The sequence below is a fragment of the Somniosus microcephalus genome, chromosome 3, assembly GCF_052327205.1.
Source record: "Somniosus microcephalus isolate GS21.2 chromosome 3, FLI_Smic_1.0, whole genome shotgun sequence".
Lineage (NCBI taxonomy): Eukaryota > Metazoa > Chordata > Chondrichthyes > Squaliformes > Somniosidae > Somniosus > Somniosus microcephalus.
In genome coordinates this window covers 201,779,980-201,800,329 of record NC_140989.1, presented here as the reverse complement: position 1 = coordinate 201,800,329, position 20,350 = coordinate 201,779,980, and the positions used below count along the sequence as shown (strand labels likewise).

Below are 20,350 nucleotides of genomic sequence, written 5' to 3'. Positions count from 1 at the left end.
ACCCCTGGTGCCAGGAAGTTGGCTGCTGCTGCCTTCCCCTGGTAAGCCATCCCCCCCATCAGTATCCAAAGTGGTATATCTGTTTGAGAGGTGGATGGCCACAGGGGACTGCTGCACTACCTGCCTGCGCCTACTACTCTGCCTGTTGGTCACCCATTCCCTTTCTGCCTGCGCAACCTTTACCTGCGGTGTGACTGATGGGCCTTCGATAACCACAAAACTAGAAGTTATAGACTTAAGCAAGTTGGCTTTTAATCACTAAGATCAGAGCTAACATCTCAACACGCCGACTTGTTCACAGGAATGAGTCATACAGATCCTGGGATCTTTATGTAAGAGAAGTCAGGGGCGGAGCCAAGAGCCAAGACCTGGAACCTCCCAGGTTAGTCGGGAAAGAGGAAATGAAACTATATACAGTGGGGGAGGGTAATACACATGAGTGCAAAATGAATACAGGATCAAGACAAACAGATTTCATTACATTCACCCCTTCTATAGATTTAGTCCATCGGGGTGATGTTTCTTAAAAGTTGGTATAAGTGAGTCTGTCAGGAGGTTTTGCAGTTCTCAGTGATCGGCGCAAAGCCGGTTGGGGTGCCTCTAGGGGAGTGGATTCTGGTTCCTCCGCTGTCCGGGCCTCCGCAGTGTCTTCCAGGTTATTTGCAGTGTCCTCCAGGTTAAAGTTGGGTATTGATACCTCTGGGCGTCCTGTCTCTTTGTAGTGTAGGTCTTCATCGGGTAGTCTCCCATCATTCTCTCCGCTCCCCGAGGGAGCGAGGTCTTTTATGGAAACAGTGTCCTCTTGCCCGTCAGAGTATTCGATATAGGCGTACTGAGGGTTTGCATGGAGGAGCTGTACCTTTTCCACAAGGGGGTCCGTTTTATGGCCTCTCACGTGCTTCCGCAATAGTACTGTCCCCGGAGACGTCAGCCACACGGGTAGAGATATGCCCGAGGTGGATTTCCGGGGGAAAACGAACATCTTTTCGTGAGGGGTAGCGTTAGTGGCAGTACATAACAGAGACCTTATGGAGTGGAGCACGTCTGGGAGGACTTCCTGCCAGCGGGAGGTCAGAAGGCCTTTTGACTTTAAGGTTAACGTGACAGCCTTCCAAACAGTAGCATTCTCCCTTTCCACTTGCCCATTACCCCGGGGGTTGTAGCTAGTGGTTCTGCTAGTGGCTACCCCCTTCGAGAGCAAGAACTGGCGCAGCTCGTCACTCATGAATGACGTCCCCCTATCGCTGTGTATGTAGTTCGGCATGCCAAACATGCAGAATAGATTACAGAGACACTTGATGGCCGTGGCACTGGTCATGCCTGGGCAGGGAATGGCGAAGGGGAAGTGGGAATATTCATCAATGATATTGAGGAAGTATACGTTACGGTCAGCAGAGGGAAGGGGTCCCTTGAAGTCCAGACTTAGGCGCTCGAATGGCCGTGTGGCTTTGATAAGGTGTGCACGGTCAGACCTGTAGAAACGAGGCTTGCATTCCGCACAGATGCAGCAGGCTCTGGTCATTGCCCTGACCTCCTCGATGGAGTGGGGCAGATTGCGGGACTTTATAAAATGGTATAGTCGGGTGACCCCTGGGTGACAGAGGTCGTTGTGGAGACCCTGTAATTTGTCCGTATGAATGCTGGCACACATTCCCCGCGATAGGGCGTCTGGGGGTTCATTAAGGGCTCCTGGCCTGTACATAATATCATAGTCGAACGTGGATAGTTCGATCCTCCACCTGAGTATTTTGTCATTCTTGATTTTCCCCCTTTGTTATTAAACATGAAAGCCACCGACCGCTGGTCGGTGAGCAGGGTGAAACGTTTGCCGGCTAGGTAGTGTCTCCAGTGCCGCACTGCCTCCACTATAGCCTGTGCCTCCTTCTCGACAGAAGAGTGCCTGATTTCAGGTCCCTGAAGGGTTCGGGAGAAGAAGGCCACAGGTCTCCCAGCCTGATTGAGGGTCGCAGCTAAGGCAAAGTCTAAGGCAGCACGGTGGCATAGTGGTTAGCACTGTTGCCTCACAGCGCCAGGGACCCGGGTTCAAATCCGGCCTCGGGTGACTGTCTGTGTGGAGTTTGCACATTCTCCCCGTGTTTGCGTGGGTTTTCTCCGGGTGCTCCGGTTTCCTCCCACAGTCCAAAGATGTGCGGGTTAGGTTGATTGGCCATGATAAAAATTGGCCCTTAGTGTTAGGGGGGATTAAATACACGGGGTTACGGGGATAGGGCTTGGGCGGGATGGCTGTCGGTGTAGGGACTGGGTGCTAGGGTTTGGATGATCAGCCATGATCTCGTTGAATGGCGGAGCAGGCTCGAAGGGCCGAATGGCCTACTCCTGCTCCTATCTTCTATGTTTCTATTAAAGTCTGATGCATCGCTTTCGACTTGAAAGGGAATGCATTCGTCCACTGCACACACTGCAGCCCTTTCAATGTCCTTTTTAATACTGGTGAAAGCCTCCCGAGCTTCAGCTGATAGTGGGAAGGACGTCGATTTAATGAGGGGTCGGGCCTTATCAGAGTAATTGGGCATAATACAAAAAAAATCCCAGGCACCTTTTTAAAGCTTTGGGATTGTGTGGCAGGGGCAGTTCCTTTAGGGGGCGTAATCGGTCAGGGTCCGGTCCAATTACCCCATCTTCCACCACACAGCCGAGGATACAGAGACGGGTTGTGCTGAAGACACATTTGCCTTCGTTGTAGGTTAGATTCAGCTTTAGGGCAGTTTTTAAAAATCTCGCAAGATTTAGATCGTGGTCTTGCTGGTTGTGCCCGCAGATAGTGACATTGTCCAGATAGGGGTAGGTAGCTTGTAGTTTATTCTCGTCAACCATGCGGTCCATCTCACGTTGGAAGACCGAGACCCCATTTGTTACTCCGAAGGGCACTCTGAGAAAATGGTAGAGGCGCCCGTTCGCCTCGAAGGCGGTGTATGAGCGGTCCTCCGTTCTAATGGGGAGCTGGTGATACGCGGATTTGAGGTCGATAGTCGAGAAGACTCGGTATTGCGCAATCTGGTTGACCATTTCTGATATGCGGGGTAAAGGGTAGGCGTCCAGCTGGGTATAAATATTAACAGTCTGGCTGTAGTCAATTACCATCCGTTTCTTTTCACTATTTTTAACTATGACTACTTGGGCACGCCACGGGCTGGTACTGCATTCAATAATGCCTTCCCGCAGGAGTCTGTCCACTTCCGCCTTGATAAAGTGTCTGTCTTCCAGACTGTACCGTCTACTTTTGGTCGCTATGGGCCTACAGTTCGGAGCGAGATTAGCGAATAAAGAGGGCGGGCTGATTTTTAAGGTTGATAGGCCACAGACTGTGAGTGGCGGCTGGGACCCGCCATATGCTAGCGTGACACTTTCGTGGTGGCACTGGAAGTCCAGGCCCAAGATTACAAACACAGAGTTCTGGCATCACGAGGAGTTTAAAATCCTTGTAGTCCGTGCCTTTTACAGTCAGTGTTACCACACAGTAGCCCAAAATGTCCGAAGTGTGGGGCTTAGCAGCCATAGCAATTCTGCTCCGTGTAGGGGTTACCGTTAATGAGTGCCGCCGTACCAGGCTAGGGTGGATAAAACTCTCGGTACTCCCACAGTCAATTAAACATTTCGTTAAATTCCCGTTTACCTGTATGTCCATCATGGATTTTGTCAACGGGTGTGGCCTGGATTGATCCACCGTGATCGAAGCCACTGTTGGGCCCTGGGCGGCCGTTGAGTCGGGAAAAGATGACGGATCCCAAGATGGCAGCCCGCACGGCACGCATGTGGCGGTGACGGAGTTGGAAATCGGATTCCCCCTGCAGACTTTGCTAAAATGCCCCTTTTTCTTACATTTGAAGCATGTAGCATCCTTCGCTGGGCATCGTTGTCTGGGGTGCTTGGCCTGGCCGCAGAAGTAGCATTTTGGGCCTCGAGACATTGCCGCTGTAGTAGGACTCCTGGGTGAACTGTGTGGGGACTCCGGTGGCGTAGAGCTGGTCTGAGACCTGGATGGGGAAGATGGCTGATTCCAAGATGGCGGCCCCCTTGGTGCGCACGAGGCGGTGAGGGCCGCATGGCCGGAAGAATAAGAGTCAGAGTTTTTCTGGGCCACGTCCAGCGATCGCGCAGTGGCCACTGCCTTTTTTAAGTCCAGGACCTCCTTCTCTAGCAGTCTCTGCCGGATATAATTTGATTTGAGGCCCGTGATGAAGGAATCGCGGACCAATTCATCAGAGTACGTGTTGGCCGTCACGGCCTTGCAGTTACAGTCCCGGACCAGGTCCTTTAGGCCCTGTAAGAAATTGTCCATTGATTCCTCTGGTCACTGCCTGCGTGTAGCCAGCAGATGTCTGGCGTACACTTCATTTACCGGCCTCTGGTATTGGGCCTTCAGGATAGTGATGGCCTCCGTGTAAGAGGTGGCGTCCCGGATGAACGAATAAATCCGATGACTTACGCGAGTAGTCAGTAGACTCAGTTTATCTACCTCGCTAGCGGATGAGGCCCCCGCGAAGAGTTCGAAGCATTTGAGCCAGTGTCCAAATTGATTTGATGCTTCAGCAGAATGTGGATCCAAGTCCAGACTCTCTGGTTTTAGGAGTCGATCCATCCTAGTATTCTTTAGTGATTAAAATTGATGGGCCTTCAATAACCACAAAACTAGAAGTTATAGACTTAAACAAGTTGGCTTTTAATCACTAAGATCAGAGCTAACATCTCAACACGCTGACTGGTTCACAGGAATGAGTCTTATAGATCCTGGGATCTTTATGTAAGAGAAGTCAGGGGCAGAGCCAAGAGCCAAGACCTGGAACCTCCCAGGTTAGTCGGGAAAGGGGAAGTGAAACTATACATAGTGGGGGAGGGTAATACACATGAGTGCAAAACGAATACAGGATCAAGACAAACAGATTTCATTACAGTGACCAACTGGTTAAACGTGATATCCACGATGTCCTCAGCCTCGCGAATGCTCCAGTGTGCATCCATCCGCAGCTCCAGCGCCACAATGCGGTCTGCCAGTAGCTGCAGCTGGATACACTTCCTGCACACATGGTCACCAGGGACACAGGAAGTGTCCCTGATTTCCCACATAGCGCAGGAGGAGCATACCATGGGGCCGAGCTCTCCTACCATGACTTACCCTTTAATTAATTTAAATTAAATCAAAACCACCAATTAAATGATATACTCAATGGCCCTTGTTTACCAACTGTCCCCGCTACACCACAGAGGCCCTAGAAACTATAAAACACAGAATTTAAGCTTGAAGTGTTGAACTTCATTTGCCAATTATATGCCCATTCTGCAAGCTTATTAATGTCCTCCAGTAATTTGTTGCAGTCCTCCTCAGTATTAACTATCCCCACCCCCAATTTGGTATTATCTGCAAATTTAGAAATTGTGTTTTTGATTCCAAAGTCTAAATTTTTGTTTAAAATATTAAATTTAATGTAATTTTAACTGATTTTAAAAACGTGATTTAAAAAAATGTATTTAATGTTTTGATGTGTTTTTGGGGTGATCTCCATTCATACTTTTGACAGGTCTATCTGTCAAAAGTATGAAGGGAGATTCCCTTCTCCCATTGGCTCGCCTGGCCCACGTTATCCCAGGGAAGCTTGCGAACTGCCTGCGCCCCTGGGATACGTGGGTCCTTCGCATTTCGATTGTGGACAGGCCCAGGAGCGAAAGTGTCTGCACCTCGGGAGCCCTCAGGTAAGGGCGTAGATTTTTTCCCGATAGCTGGCATCCACATGCAGGAAGCCTCCTATCGGAAATTACGGGCCAATATACTTTTCATTTCTAAATGTTCTTCTATTCTCTCCTTTAGTAGGGATTCCATTATTTTTCCTACCACTGATGTTAAGCTGACTGGTCTATAATTCCCTGGATATGTTCTATCCCCCTTCTTAAATATATTAACCTGGTTAGGAAATTGGCTGTGCGCAGGAGACAGGCAGTAGAGATAATGGGTTGCTACTCAAATTAGCAGGAGGTGACTAGTTGTGTCTCGCAGGGATCTTTGTTGGGGCATCAACTATTCACAATATTTATTAATGGCTTAGATGATGGCATAGAAATCCACATATCAAAATTTTCCGATGACACAAAGATAGGCGGCAGTGTAGGCAGCGTAGATGAAAGTATAAAATTACAAAGGGCTATTGACAGATTAAGTGAATGGGCAAAACTGTGGGAAATAGATTTCAATGTAGGCAAATGTGAGGTCATCCACTCTGGACCTAAAAAGGAGAGAACAGGGTACTTTCTAAATGGTGAAAAGCTAAAAACAGTGGATGTCCAAAGAGACTTGGGGGTCCAGGTACATAGCTCATTAAAAGGTCATGGACAGGTACAGAAAATAATCAAAACAGCTAATGGAATGCTGGCCTTTCTCTCTAGAGGGCTAGAATACAAGGGGGTAGAAGTTATGCTGCAGCTGTACAAAACCCTAGTTAGACCACACCTGGAGCACTGTGAGCAGTTCTGGGTACCACACCTTAGGAAGGATATATTCGCCTAGGAGGGAGTGCAGCGTAGATTTACAAGAATGATACCCAAACTTCAAGGGTTAATTTACGAGGAGAGATTATAGAAATTAGAGTGGTATTCCCTAGAATTAAGAAGAAAAGGAATGATTTGATCGAAGTTTTCAAGATATTAAGGGGAACAGACAGGGTAGATCGAGATAAACTATTTCCGCTGGTTGGGGATTCTAGGACTAGGGGGCAGTGTCTAAAAATTAGAGCCAGGCCTTTCAGGAGTGAAGTTAGGAAACACTTCTACACACAAAGGGTGGTAAAAGTTTGGAACTCTCTTCCGCACACAGCAATTGGAGCTAGATCAATTGTTAGTTTTAAATCTAAGATTGATAGATATTTGTTACCCAAAGGTATTAAGAGATATGGGCCATAGGCGGATATATGGAGTAAGATCGCAGATCAGCCATGATCTCATTGAATGGCGGAACAGGCTCGAAGGGCTGAATGGCCTACTCCTGTTCCTATGTTCCCTTTTACCCGCTGTGTACCGTTCATGCGCAAGAGCTGGCACTGAGATACACAGACCATACAGTGCCAGAAGGGAGTGAATCACTCCATTTAGCCCGCTGTGTACTGTACATGTAGAGGAGCTGACACTGAGGCACACACAGGCCATACAGTACCAGATGGGAGTGAATCATTCCCTTTTACCCACTGTGTACTGTACATGTACAGGAGCTGACAATGAGACACACACAGGCTGTACAATACCAGACGGGAGTTAATCGTTCCCTTTTACCCACTGTGTACTATGCATGTACAGGGGCTGACACTGAGGCACACACAGGCCTTACAGTACGAGATGGGATTGAATCATTCCCTTTTACCCGCTGTGTATGGCAAATGTACAGGAGCTGACACTGAGACACACACGGGCTGTGCAGTACCAGAAGGGAGTGAATCATTCCCTTTTACCCACTGTGTACTGTACATGTACAGGAGCTGACATTGAAACACACACGGGCTGTACAATACCAGACGGCAGTGAATCGTTCCCTTTTACCCACTGTGTACTGTACATGTACAGGTACTGACACTGAGACACACACGGGCCGTACAGTACCGGACGGGAGTGAATCGTTCCCTTTTACCCGCTGTGTACTGTACATGTACAGGAGCTGACACTGAGACAGAAACGGGCCATATTGTGCCAGAAGGGAGTGAATCATTCCCTTTTACATGCTGTGTGCTAAACGTTTACAGGAGCTGACACTGAGACACACACGGGCTGTACAGCACCAGACGGGAGTGAATTGTTCCCTTTTACCCGCTGTGTGCTGTACATGTACAGGAGCTGACACTGAGGCACACACGGGCTGTACAATACCAGATGGGGTGAATCATTCCCTTTTACCCGCTGTGTACTGTACATGCACAGGAGCTGACACTGAGGCACACACGGGCTGTACAGCACCAGATGGGAGTGAATCGTTCCCTTTTACCCGCTGTGTGCTTTACATGTGCAGGAGCTGACACTGAGACACACACGGGCCATACTGTGCCAGAAGGGAGTGAATCGTTCCCTTTTACCCGCTGTGTGCTGTACGTGTACAGGAGCTGACACTGAGGCACACACGGGCTGTACAGCACCAGATGGGAGTGAATCATTCCCTTTTACCCGCTGTGTGCTGTACATGTACAGGAGCTGACACTGAGGCACACACGGGCTGTACAGCACCAGATGGGAGTGAATCATTCCCTTTTACCCGCTGTGTGCTGTACATGTACAGGAGCTGACACTGAGACACACACGGACCGTACAGTACCAGATGGGAGTGAATCATTCCCTTTTACCCGCTGTGTGCTGTACATGTACAGGAGCTGACACTGAGGCACACACGGGCTGTACAGCACCAGATGGGAGTGAATCATTCCCTTTTACCCGCTGTGTGCTGTACATGTACAGGAGCTGACACTGAGGCACACACGGGCTGTAAATTACCAGATGGGAGTGAATCGTTCCCTTTTACCCGCTTTGTACTGAACACGTACAGGAGCTGACACTGAGACACACACGGGCCATACTGTGCCAGAGGGGAGTGAATCGTTCCCTTTTACCCGCTGTGTGCTGTACATGTACAGGAGCTGACACTGAGACACACACGGGCCATACTGTGCCAGAAGGGAGTGAATCGTTCCCTTTTACACGCTGTGTGCTGTACATTTACAGGAGCTGACACTGAGACACACACGGGCTGTACAGCACCAGAGTGGGAGTGAATTGTTCCCTTTTACCCGCTGTGTGCTGTACATGTACAGGAGCTGACACTGAGACACACACGGGCTGTACAGCACCAGAAGGGAGTGAATCGTTCCCTTTTACCCACTGTGTGCTTTACATGTACAGGAGCTGACACTAAGACATACACGGGCCATACTGTGCCAGAAGGGAGTGAATCATTCCCTTTTACATGCTGTGTGCTGTACGTTTACAGGAGCTGACACTGAGACACACACGGGCTGTACAGCACCAGAGGGGAGTGAATTGTTCCCTTTTACCCACAGTGTGCTGTACATGTACAGGAGCTGACACTGAGACACACACGGGCTGTACAATACCAGAAGGGAGTGAATCATTCCCTTTTACCCACTCTGTGCTTTACATGTACAGGAGCTGACACTGAGACACACACAGGCTGTACAGTACCAGGTGGGAGTGAATCGTTCCCTTTTACCCGCTCTGTGCTGTACACGTACAGGAGATGACAATGAGACACACACGGGCTGTACAGTACCAGATGGGACTGAATCGTTCCCTTTTACCCGCTGTGTGCTGTACACATACAGGAGCTGACATTGAGACACACACAGGCTGTACAGTACCAGACGGGACTGAATCGTTCCCTTTTTCCCACTGTTTGCTGTACACGTACAGGAGCTGCCACTGAGACACACACGGGCCATACTGTGCCAGAAGGGAGTGAATCGTTCCCTTTTACCCGCTGTGTGCTGTACATGTACAGGAGCTGACACTGAGACACACACGGGCCGTACAATACCAGATAGGAGTGAATTGTTCCCTTTGACCCGCTGTGTGCTGTACACGTGCAGGAGCTGACACTGAGACACACACGGGCCGTACAGTGCCAGAGGGGAGTGAATCATTCCCTTTGACCCGCTGTGCACTGTACATGTACAGGAGCTGACACTGAGACACACACACAAACCCCTCGCCTCAGTATCCTTTTTCCAGCTCATACAGTTCAGGTTCCAGTTATCATGCTGTTAGTACAGGAGAGTTTCACAGAGGGGGTGTTTTCTCAGTATCTGAGTTACACTGATTTGATTCAGTGAGGCTTTGGAGTTGCCGAGGCCGTGTGGGCTTTGACACTGGGGCTGATCTGAGCTGGGAGAGCGAGTCTTTAGTGTTTGTCTGATTTGCTGACTGCTGGTGATTTAAGTGCCAGGCCCCTGATGGAACAAGTCTAGAATTGGACATGGTATTACTGAGTCAGAGCAGATGCTGGAAGATGAAGCAGGCAAGGATCCAACTCCTGGTCTCCCGAGGCTAGTGTCTGCACCCAGCGTACCCCCCGGAAATTCTCTGCTCACACTCTCTCTCTCCAGTTTAGAAAACATTTGTGATTCTGTCACTGTTTCTTGCTGAAGAAATATCTGGCAGCATTGCATTGTTTTAAGTAAACTCCTCTCGCAGTGCCAAGAGCAGAATATATAAGCACTGGAAACAAAGGAACAGAGGAACTATAACTTGGAATAAAATGGACCATAGTTTGAATTTGCTATCAGAAGGGATGCACTCAGCAATTACTAATAGGTTGGATGCCAATGTTACTAAGCTTTCCTCCAGCAGTCTGAATGGGTTGTCTCAGTGACATCACGCTGCGATATAAAGTCTCACTGCTTGCTCCATTCTCACAGAGAAGAGGAGCTCTCTCACCATTAGCCTGTGTCTCAGCTTCATCTTCATTCAACAACAACAACTTGTATTTATACAGTGCCTTCAACATAGTAAAACATTCCAAGGCACTTCACAGGAGCGTTAGCAAACAAAGTTTGACACTGAGCCACATAAGGAGATATTAGGACAGGTGAGTAAAAGCTTGGTCAAAGAGGTAGGTTTTAAGGAGCGTCTTAAAGAAGGAAAGAGAGGTAGAGCGATGGAGTTCCAGAGCTTCGGGCCCAGGTAGCTGAAGGCACGGCCACCAATGGTTGAGCGATGAAAATCAGGGACGCGCAAGAGGCCAGAATAAGAGGAGTGCAGATATCTTGGGGGGTTGTCAGGAGTGTGTTGGAATTGAGAATTGAGTCTGAGTCTCAGCTTCAATTTTTGAATCCTTGTTTTGTTTTGCAGCTCTCTCCGGACTCTCGTTCACCCTTCGGTCTGGGAGAGCCCTCGCTCCAAGGAGCCTGCAACGTGAGAAGATGATGATGCTGCTCGCTGCACTGGCAGTTTGCCTCAGCACCCTCATAGAACCCGGCGAGTGCCGGGTGCTGGTCAGCGCTCACCGGCGGAAGCGCGATGTGGCCTCGGCCAGAGGTCACCACATTAACCACACCGTGCCAGTCAAGCAGCCATCGATTGTCTTTAACCACGTGTACAATATCAATGTGCCGCTGGAGTCGCTGTGCACGGTGAGGATGGAGAGCTCCACGGAGCAGGCCGAGCCATTACAGGGTGAGTACACCACTCATTCCACCCAACAAAAGCAGCAGCTGGATAGCCAGGTGGCCTTCACCCACAACATCAACATCCCCAAGCAGGCCTGCGAATGCCCGGCTACCTCCCTGCTCCAGAACATCATCAACAGGCTTGAGCAACTTGAGAGGGAGGTCTCTGTGCTCAGACAACAGTGCACTACCCAGTGCCCAGGAGAGAGCTCGGCTACAGGTAGGAGACACCACCTGGGGACGGCCCCGGGACCCCAGCCCCCAGACCTTCCCCCAGACCCCACCAGGACACCTCTGCCCAGGATCCCCAAACCCAGACACCACCATCCACCCCCACCCACCCGGATCCCCCGGTGGGACTGCCACCCCGGACCCCCTCCCCATCGGACCCCCTCCGGGAGGCCCCCTGGACATCCCCCGTGGCCCAACCCGGGACCCACCCCGGGACCCCCCCCGTGGCCCACCCCGGGGCCCCCCCTCCCGGGACCCACCCCTGGACTCCCCCCGTGGCCCACCCCAGGACCCACCCCGGGACCCACCCCGGGACACCCGTTCCCAAACAGCCCCCCAGACCCCCGGAAACCCCCCTCCAGGACACACGCAGACACCCAGTGGACACGCCTCCCAACACCCGCAACGGGACCCCGCCACCAGACTCCACACCAGATCCCCCTCTGGGACACCCACCCCCAGGCAATCCAGGAACCATTCAGGTTCCCTGCCCAAAGACACCCCCCGGACTCCCCCAGGACCCCTCCCCTGGACCTGCCCTCGAACACCTCCATGGAGCCCCTCCACCGGAACCTTCAACCTGGGACCCCCACACCCAGACACCCAAAGCAGGAACCCCGGGACGCCATCGGGACCCCCGCCCCCAGATTCCCCCACGGGACCAACACCAGGGGGACACCTGCCCTCAGACACCCTCCCAGAGAACCCCCAGGATCCATGCTGCCAGATAACACCCCAGACCACCACCCCCTGCGGAACCCTAGCCCCGGGAAAACCGCCCCCCCAACAACACCATGGACCGCTTCCCGGGACCCCCATCCTGGGACACCCACCCCAAGAAAAAACCCCGGAGACACCCAGGATGCCCACCCTGGGAACCCCGCCCCCAGGCTCCCCCCGGACCCAACCCCGGACCACCAGACTCCCCAAGGACACCCTCCCGAGGGTTATCGGAGAGCAGGGCAGGGGTATTTGAGAGCGGGGGCGGTTATGGGAGAGCAGGGAGGGGGGTGTATGTTATTTTAACCCCCAAAAAGGGGTGGCTTTGGGCCGGTTGGGATGTTGAAATGCTATAAATCTGACTCCTCAACCCAACCCACCTCCAACCCGCCCACTTGCAGTTTTAATGGTTGTGGGCTGGGGTGGGGGGAAGTGGGAATCCAACCCGTTGCAGGAGGTGGGTTGGCAATTTAAATGTTATGATAAGGCTGCATTGCTGATGGTTAACCACCATTTTAAATTTAACCTTGGCTGGCTGAGTTTCTCAGGCCTCGGGAGAAAAGTGGCTTTCCACTTACTTGCTGGATCTACTTTACCTGCTTCACCCAACCCCCACAATCGGACAGCCTGCCAACCCTTCTGAATCCCGCCCCCCACCGACCCTTCCCATCTACCCCCCGACCCTTCCCATCTCCCCCTCCCTGACCTTTCCCATCTCCCCTCCGACCCTTCCCATCTCCACCCCAACTCTTCCGACCTCCACTGCAACGCTTCCGATCTTCCCCTGACCCTGTCGATCTCCTCCAGGAGGCCTCCGATATCCCCCGACCCCAGCCTCCAATCTTCTCTCTGGCCTCCCATCTCCCACCTGCTCCGGACCCTGATCTTACCTCGAGCCTCCGATCTTCCCCCCTGCCCCTCCGTTCTCTTCGCTCCCCGGTTGCAGCCTGGTGCTGAAGGCCTTCCGGCCCGAAGGCCAGCCAACCTCTCAATCTGGCTGCCTGTGGCCGGGAAACTAAGATTAAAAAAATCTTAATCAGGTCCTACTGTTAAATTCGGCAGGATCTGCGCGAAACCCTTTTTCCAGGTTTTTCTACCTCAAAGAAGCCCCCTCAGCTCCCTCCCCGCCTCCGAGTTAATATCCAGTCCAATGTTCCGCTTTGGTGTCTCTCTCTGCCAGCTGGCTCTGTCTGTTGGTTTAAAGTGAAGGATTGAATTGTTGTGTGAGCATCAACTGCGAAATCCTTGCTGTGAGCAGCATCATTTTCACACAATACAGCCCATTGTCCTCCCGACACTGCCAGGCTTCCCTGTGACGTGGGGCATGTGGTTCCAGCCCTCCCCACTGTCCCTGCTCTCTCCACAGCTGGGCTGATAGTGGACAGTAAACTCCGAGCATTCCTAGGACCACACCTCACTCAGCATTCTCGGAGTGCCACTCTGCTGGAGATAGGAGGAGCTGACCAGAGCGGAATGGCTCAGAGCCACAGTTGAGAGTGGGACAGGGATCCACTCAGATTCTGCCCCATTTAAATGACATGGGAACTGACAATATGGGACTGTTGGGAACTGGCAGTGGAGTCTCTCCCTCCTGGTATCTTATATCTTATAATGTCCCCATCGATACCGTACATAGAGTCATAACGGCACAGAAGGAGGTCATTCGGCCCATCGAGTCCGTGCCGGCTCTCTGCAGAGCAATCCAGTCAGTCCCATTCCTCCGCTCTATCCCCGTAGCCCTGCAAGTTTATTTCCCTCAAGTGCCTATCCAGTCTCCCCTTGAAAACATTGAGTGTCTCCACTTTCACCACTTCCGTCGGCAGTGAGTTCCAGGTCCTCACCACTTGCTGCGTAAAAAAGTTTTCCTCACGTTCCCCCCTGTATCTCTTGCCCAAAACCTTAAATCTGTGTCCCCTAGTCCTTGTACCATCAACTAGTGGGAACAGCCTTTCCCCGTCTAGCCTATCCAAACCAGTCATAATCTTGTACACCTCTATCAAATCACCCCTCAACCTCCTTTGCTCTAATGAAAACAAATCCAGCTTCTCCAACCTGTCCTTGTAGCCAAGATCCCCCATCCCCGGAACCATTCTGGTAAATCTCCTCTGAAACCTCTCAAGTGCCTTCACATCCTTTCTAAAGTGTGGTGACCAGAACTGGACGCAATATTCCAGTTGTGGCCTAACCAGTGCTTTATAAATGTTCAGCATAACTTCTCTACTTTTGTACTCAATACCTCTATTTATGAAGCCCAAGATCCCATATGCTTTTCTAACCACTCTCTCAATATGTCCCACCAACTTCAGGGACCAATGCACATTAATCCGAGGTACCTCTGTCCCTGCACACTCTTTAAAACTGTGCCAGTAATTGTATATTGCCTCTCCCTGTTCCATCTGCCAAAATGCATCACCTCACACTTCTCTGTATTAAATTCCATCTGCCACTTGTCTGCCCATACTGCCGCTCCGCTCTGCTCCTACTCTTTTTAAACAGTCACTCCGCTCTCTGCTCCCGCTCTTTATATACAGTCGCTCCGCTCACTGCTCCCACAATAATGTCCCCATCGATACCATAAATCATATTATAATGTCCCCATCGATACCGTATATCGCATTATAATGTCCCCATTGATACCGTATATCGCATTATAATGTCCCCATTGATACCGTATATCCCATTATTATGTCCCCATTGATACCATATATCCCATTATTATGTCCCCATCGATACCGTATATCCCATTATAATATCTACATCGATACCAAAAATTCTATTAAAATTTCACCATCGATAACGTATATCCCATTATAATGACCCATCGATAATGTATATCCCATTATAATGAAACATCGATACCGTATATCCAATTATAATGTCCCCATCGATATTGTATATCCCATTATAATGACCCATCAATACCGTATATCCAATTATAATGTCACCATCGATATCATATATCAAATTATAATGTCCCAACGATACCGTATATCAAATTAAAATATCTCCATTGATAGCGTCTATCCCATTAAAATGACCCCATCAATACCATATATCCCGTTATAATATCTCCATCGATACCATATATCTCATTATAATGTCCCCATCGATACCGTATATCTCATTATAATGTCCCCATCGATACCGTATATCCCATTATAATGTCCCCATCATTACCGTATATCCCATTATTATGTCCCCATCGATACTGTATTTCCCATTATAATATCCCCATCGATACCGAAAATTCTATTAAAATTTCCCCATCGATACCGTATATCCCATTATAATGACCCATCGATAATGTATATCCCATTATAATGACACATCAATACCGTATATCCAATTATAATGTCCCCATTGATATCGTATATCCCATTATAATGACCCATCAATACCGTATATCCAATTATAATGTCACCATCGATATCGTATATCTAATTATAATGTCCCAACAATACCGTATATCAAATTAAAATATCTCCATCGATAGCGTATATCCCATTAAAATGAGCCCATCGATACCGTATATCCCGTTATAATATCTCCATCGATACCGTATATCCCATTATAATGTCCCCATCATTACCATATATCGCATTATAATGTCCCAAAGATACCGTATATCTCATTATAATGTCCCCATCGATACCATATATCCCATTATAATGTCGCCATCGTTACCGTATATCCCATTATTGTGTCCCCATCAATACCATATTCCCCACTATAATATCCCCATCGATACCGAAAATTCTATTAAAATTTCCCCATCGATACCGTATATCCCATTAAAATGTCCAATCGATACCGTATATCGTATTATAATGTCCCATCGATACCGTATATCCCACTATAATGACCCATCGATACCATATATCCCATTATAATGTCCCAACGATACCGTATATCCCATTATAATGTCCAATCGATACCGTATATTCCAATATAATATCTCCATCGATACCGTATATCCCATTATAATGTCCCATCGATACCGTATATCCCATTATAATGTCCCCATCGATATTGCATAGCCCAATATAATGTCTCCATCGATACCGTATATTCCATTATAATGTCCCCATCGATACCGTATATCTCATTATAATATCACCATCGATACCATATATCCCATTATAATGTCCCCATCGATACCATAAATCCCTTTATAATGTCCCCATCGACACCGTATATCCTATTATAATTTCCCCATCAACAACATATATCCCTATAATGTTCACATCGACACTGTATATCCCATTACAATGTCCCCATCAATACCGTATATCCGATTATAATTTCCCCATCGAGATCATATTGCCAATTATAATTTCCCCATCGATATCGTATATACAATTATAATGTCACAATCTATACCATATATCCCATTATAATGTCCCCATCAATAATGTATATCATTATAATGTCCACATAGATACCGTATATCTCATTATAATGTCCCCATCGATACCGTATATCCTAAACTAATTTCCCAATCGATATCATATATCCCATTATAATGTCCCCATCGATACCGTATATCCCATTATAATTAACCCATCGATACCGTATATCCCATTATAATGCCCCATCGATACTGTATATACCACTACTTTGTCTCCGTCGATACCGCATATCCCATTATAATGTCCCCATCGATACCGTATATCCCACTATAATGTCGCAATCGATACCCTAAATCCCATTATATTTTCCCCATCGATACCGTATATCCCATTATAAGGTCCCCATCAATACTGTATATCCCAGTATAATGTCCCCATCGATACCGTATCTCCCATTATAATGTCCCCATCGATATCATACATCCTATTATAATGTCCCCATCGCTACCGTATATACTATTATAATAAGAACATAAGAACATAAGAAATAGGAGCAGGAGTAGGCCAATTGGCCCCTCGAGCCTGCTCCGCCATTCAATAAGACCATGGCTGATCTGATCCTAACTGCCAATCCACCATCACAGAATCATCTCCTGAATCTAACAGAATTAGACACACGAAATAGGAGCAGGATCAGGCTACACGGCCCCTGGGCCCGCTCCGCTACCCACAGGGCCATGACCGATCCGAACCTGGACTCATGTCCAAATTCCTGTCTGCTCCCCGTAACCCTTAATTCCCTTTACTTCTAGGAAACTGTCCATTTCTGTTTTAAATTTATGTAATGATGTAGCTTCTACAGCTTTTTGGGGCAGCATATTCCATGGACCTACTACCCTCTGAGTGAAGTAGTTCCTCCTCATCTCAGTTTTGAAAGAGCAGACCCTTATTCTAAGACTATGCCCCCTAGTTCTAGTTTCACCCATCATCGGGAACATCCCGCATCCACCCGATCCAACCCCTTCACAATCTTATATGTTTCAATAAGATCGCCTCTCATTCTTCTGAACTCCAATGAGTAGAGTCCCAATCTACTCAACCTCTCCTCATATGTCCATCCCCTCATCCCCGGGATTAACCGAGTGAACCTTCTTTGTACTGACTCGAGAGCAAGTATGTCCTTTCTTAAGTATGGACACCAAAACTGTACGCAGTATTCCAGGTGCGGTCTCACCAGTACCTTGTACAACTGAAGCAATACCTCCCTATTTTTATATTCTATCCCCCTAGCAATGAAAGCCAACATTCCATTGGCCTTCTTAATCACTTGCTGCACCTGCATACTAACCTTTTGAGTTTCGTGCACCAGGACCCCCAGATCCCTTTGTACTTCAGTACTTTCCAGTTTCTTGCCATTAAGATAATAACTTGCTCTACGATTTTTCCTGCCAAAGTGCATAACCTCACACTTTCCAGTATTGTATTCCATCTGCCAAATCTCTGCCCACTTACTTAGCCTGTCTATGTCCCTTTGCAGGTTTTTTATGTCCTCCTCACTCACTACTTTCCCTCCCATCTTAGTATCATCTGCAAACTTTGATATGTTACACTCGGTCCCCTCCTCCAAATCGTTAATATAGATTGTAAAGATTTGGGGACCCAGCACTGACCCCTGTGGAACACCACTAGTTACTGATTGCCAGTCTGAGAATGAACCATTTATCCCAACTCTCTGCCTTCTATTAGATAGCCAATCCTCTATCCATGCCAGAATATTACCCCCAATCCCGTGATTTTTTATCTTAAGCAATAATCTTTTGTGTGGCACCTTGTCAAATGCCTTTTGGAAGTCTAAATACACTACGTCCACTGGTTCACCTTTATCCACCCTATATGTTACTTCCTCAAAGAACTCCAGCAAATTTGTCAAACATGACTTCCCCTTCATAAAACCATGCTGACTTTGTCCTATTAAATTATGATTATCCAAATGTCCTGTTACTGTCTCCTTAATAATGGACCCCAAAATTTTACCTACCACAGATGTTAGGCTAACCGGTCTATAGTTTCCAGCCTTCTGTCTACTGCCCTTTTTAAATAAGGGTGTTACATTAGCAGTTTTCCAGTCTGCCGGGACCTTTGCTGAGTCCAGGGAGTTTTGGAAAATTATTACCAATGCATCCACAATCCCTACCGCCACTTCCCTCAAGACCCTAGGATGTAAGCCATCTGGTCCAGGTGATTTATCCACCTTGAGTCCCATTATTTTACCGAGTACCACTTCCTTAGTGATTTTGATCATGTTTATCTCCTCCCCCCCTATAGCCCCCTGCTTGTCCAGTGTTGGGATATTCTTAGGCCTAGAAATTCAGTATAGCCACTTTTGGGGCGCTAAAGTCGGGCGGCCGCTAAAGTCGAGCCCCCTTCGCCGATATTCAGTCGCATCGCCCCAAGAGGTTGCTGCTGCGCTAAAACAGGCGATGCATGACTATCTTTAGGCGCTAAGCCGGCGGTGCTGAGCGATAGACCCGAAGCCGGGCGCAGCGCCGGTGCAGCGAGTTCTTGATTGACGGCAGACACTCTGGCACCGGTCAGCTCTTAAAGGGGGAGGGTGGATTTGTTTGCCTGCCACGCCCTGCACACTGCAGCCCTCAACCTAGGCCTGACCACCTCAGCTTCACCTGCACAACGCCCAAGGCTATGGAGAAGGCCAGGGAGAGAGTGCAGCGCTTCAGCGACGGTGACCTGAGGCTGCTGGTTGGCGGAGTGGAGCGCAGGCGCCATGTTCTGTTTCCAGAAGGTGGCAAGAGGCCGCTGCCCAGTGCCTACCGGAAAGCCTGGAGGGAGGTCTCCAACAGGGTGTCTTCCAATAGCGTGGTTGCCAGGACTCCTGTGCAATGCCGGAAGAAGTTCAACGACCTCACTCGGGTTGTCAGGGTGAGTACCCTTTCCAGTGTCCTCCTCATCCTTGCATGTGCACCTCACTTTATGGGCAAAGGGACCTGAAAGCCCTAATGGCCAGCACTCATCCAGCAGTTATGGGACTGGCATGAAAATCACTTGCACATTCAGCACTTTACACACTGTACAAGCTCTTCGACCATGGGAGGCATTGCAGACAAGATCAGGGCTACATACTGTACAAGCTCTTCGACCATGGGAGGCATTGCAGACAAGATCAGGGCTACACACTGTACAAGCTATTCGACCATGGGAGGCAGTGCAGACAAGATCAGGGCTTCACACTGTACTTAGAGGCCGTCCTTTCTCTTGCAGGCCAAGGTGGCGCACAACCGGCGCAACCGAAATGAGGCCGGGGGAGGCCGTCCTGACCTCAAAGAGCTCTCTGACCTCGACCAGCGTGTGGAGCGCATTATGGCAGGCCGGCTGATTGGCCCCGTCACCAGTGGAGATGCCGACCCTGTTCTGGGCACCAATGGTAAGGGCATCACCTTTTGGACCTCTCTCGTTCCACTTGCGCATCAGATCAGCATCCTTTGCCACTGTCCGACCAATGCGGTGAATGGCACCACTCATGCCTCCCTCGCTGCCGCCCTGTCCTCACTCTAAAGCTACTCTTGTGCCTTCCTGCTTTCAGATGGTGAATCGCCAGGTGAGGAGGCGGGCCCTCAAGCTGCCACTGTCAGCCCTTCGGAAGACGAGGAGGAGGAAGAGGAAGCCGGCCCATCAGTGCCACCCTCAGCCGTGCCAGCCCATGGCGATGTAGGGGACACGTCTTCCCTGGAGGGGAGCCGGGGGGAAGGGTCGGAGGAGAGTGAAGCTCCGGGGCCCAGCGGCCTGCAGCAGCGCGGGAGGGGTGGGGAAGCTCGGCGGATTTCTCCCCAGAGGGTGAGTGCGGCCTCCAGTCCTGCGACGGTCAGCGCA

The 20,350-nt window shown here is 49.4% G+C and overlaps 1 protein-coding gene across 4 annotated transcripts in view; it reads left to right on the top strand.

Annotated features, from left to right (window-relative positions):
• tnr (tenascin R (restrictin, janusin)) overlaps positions 1–20,350 on the top strand; it is a 1,257,678-nt gene that overhangs the window by 69,290 nt on the left and 1,168,038 nt on the right. The window contains exons 1-2 of one of the 4 annotated variants that reach the window (XM_085982118.1): positions 10,397–10,585; positions 10,849–11,385. In XM_085982118.1, the coding sequence (XP_085838244.1) occupies positions 10,920–11,385 (466 nt within the window). In that variant the 5' untranslated portion in view covers positions 10,397–10,585; positions 10,849–10,919. Of the gene's footprint in view, positions 1–10,396; positions 10,586–10,848; positions 11,386–20,350 lie in introns of those variants that run through there. The other 3 variants (XM_085982121.1, XM_085982120.1, XM_085982119.1) reach the window with 3 other exon arrangements.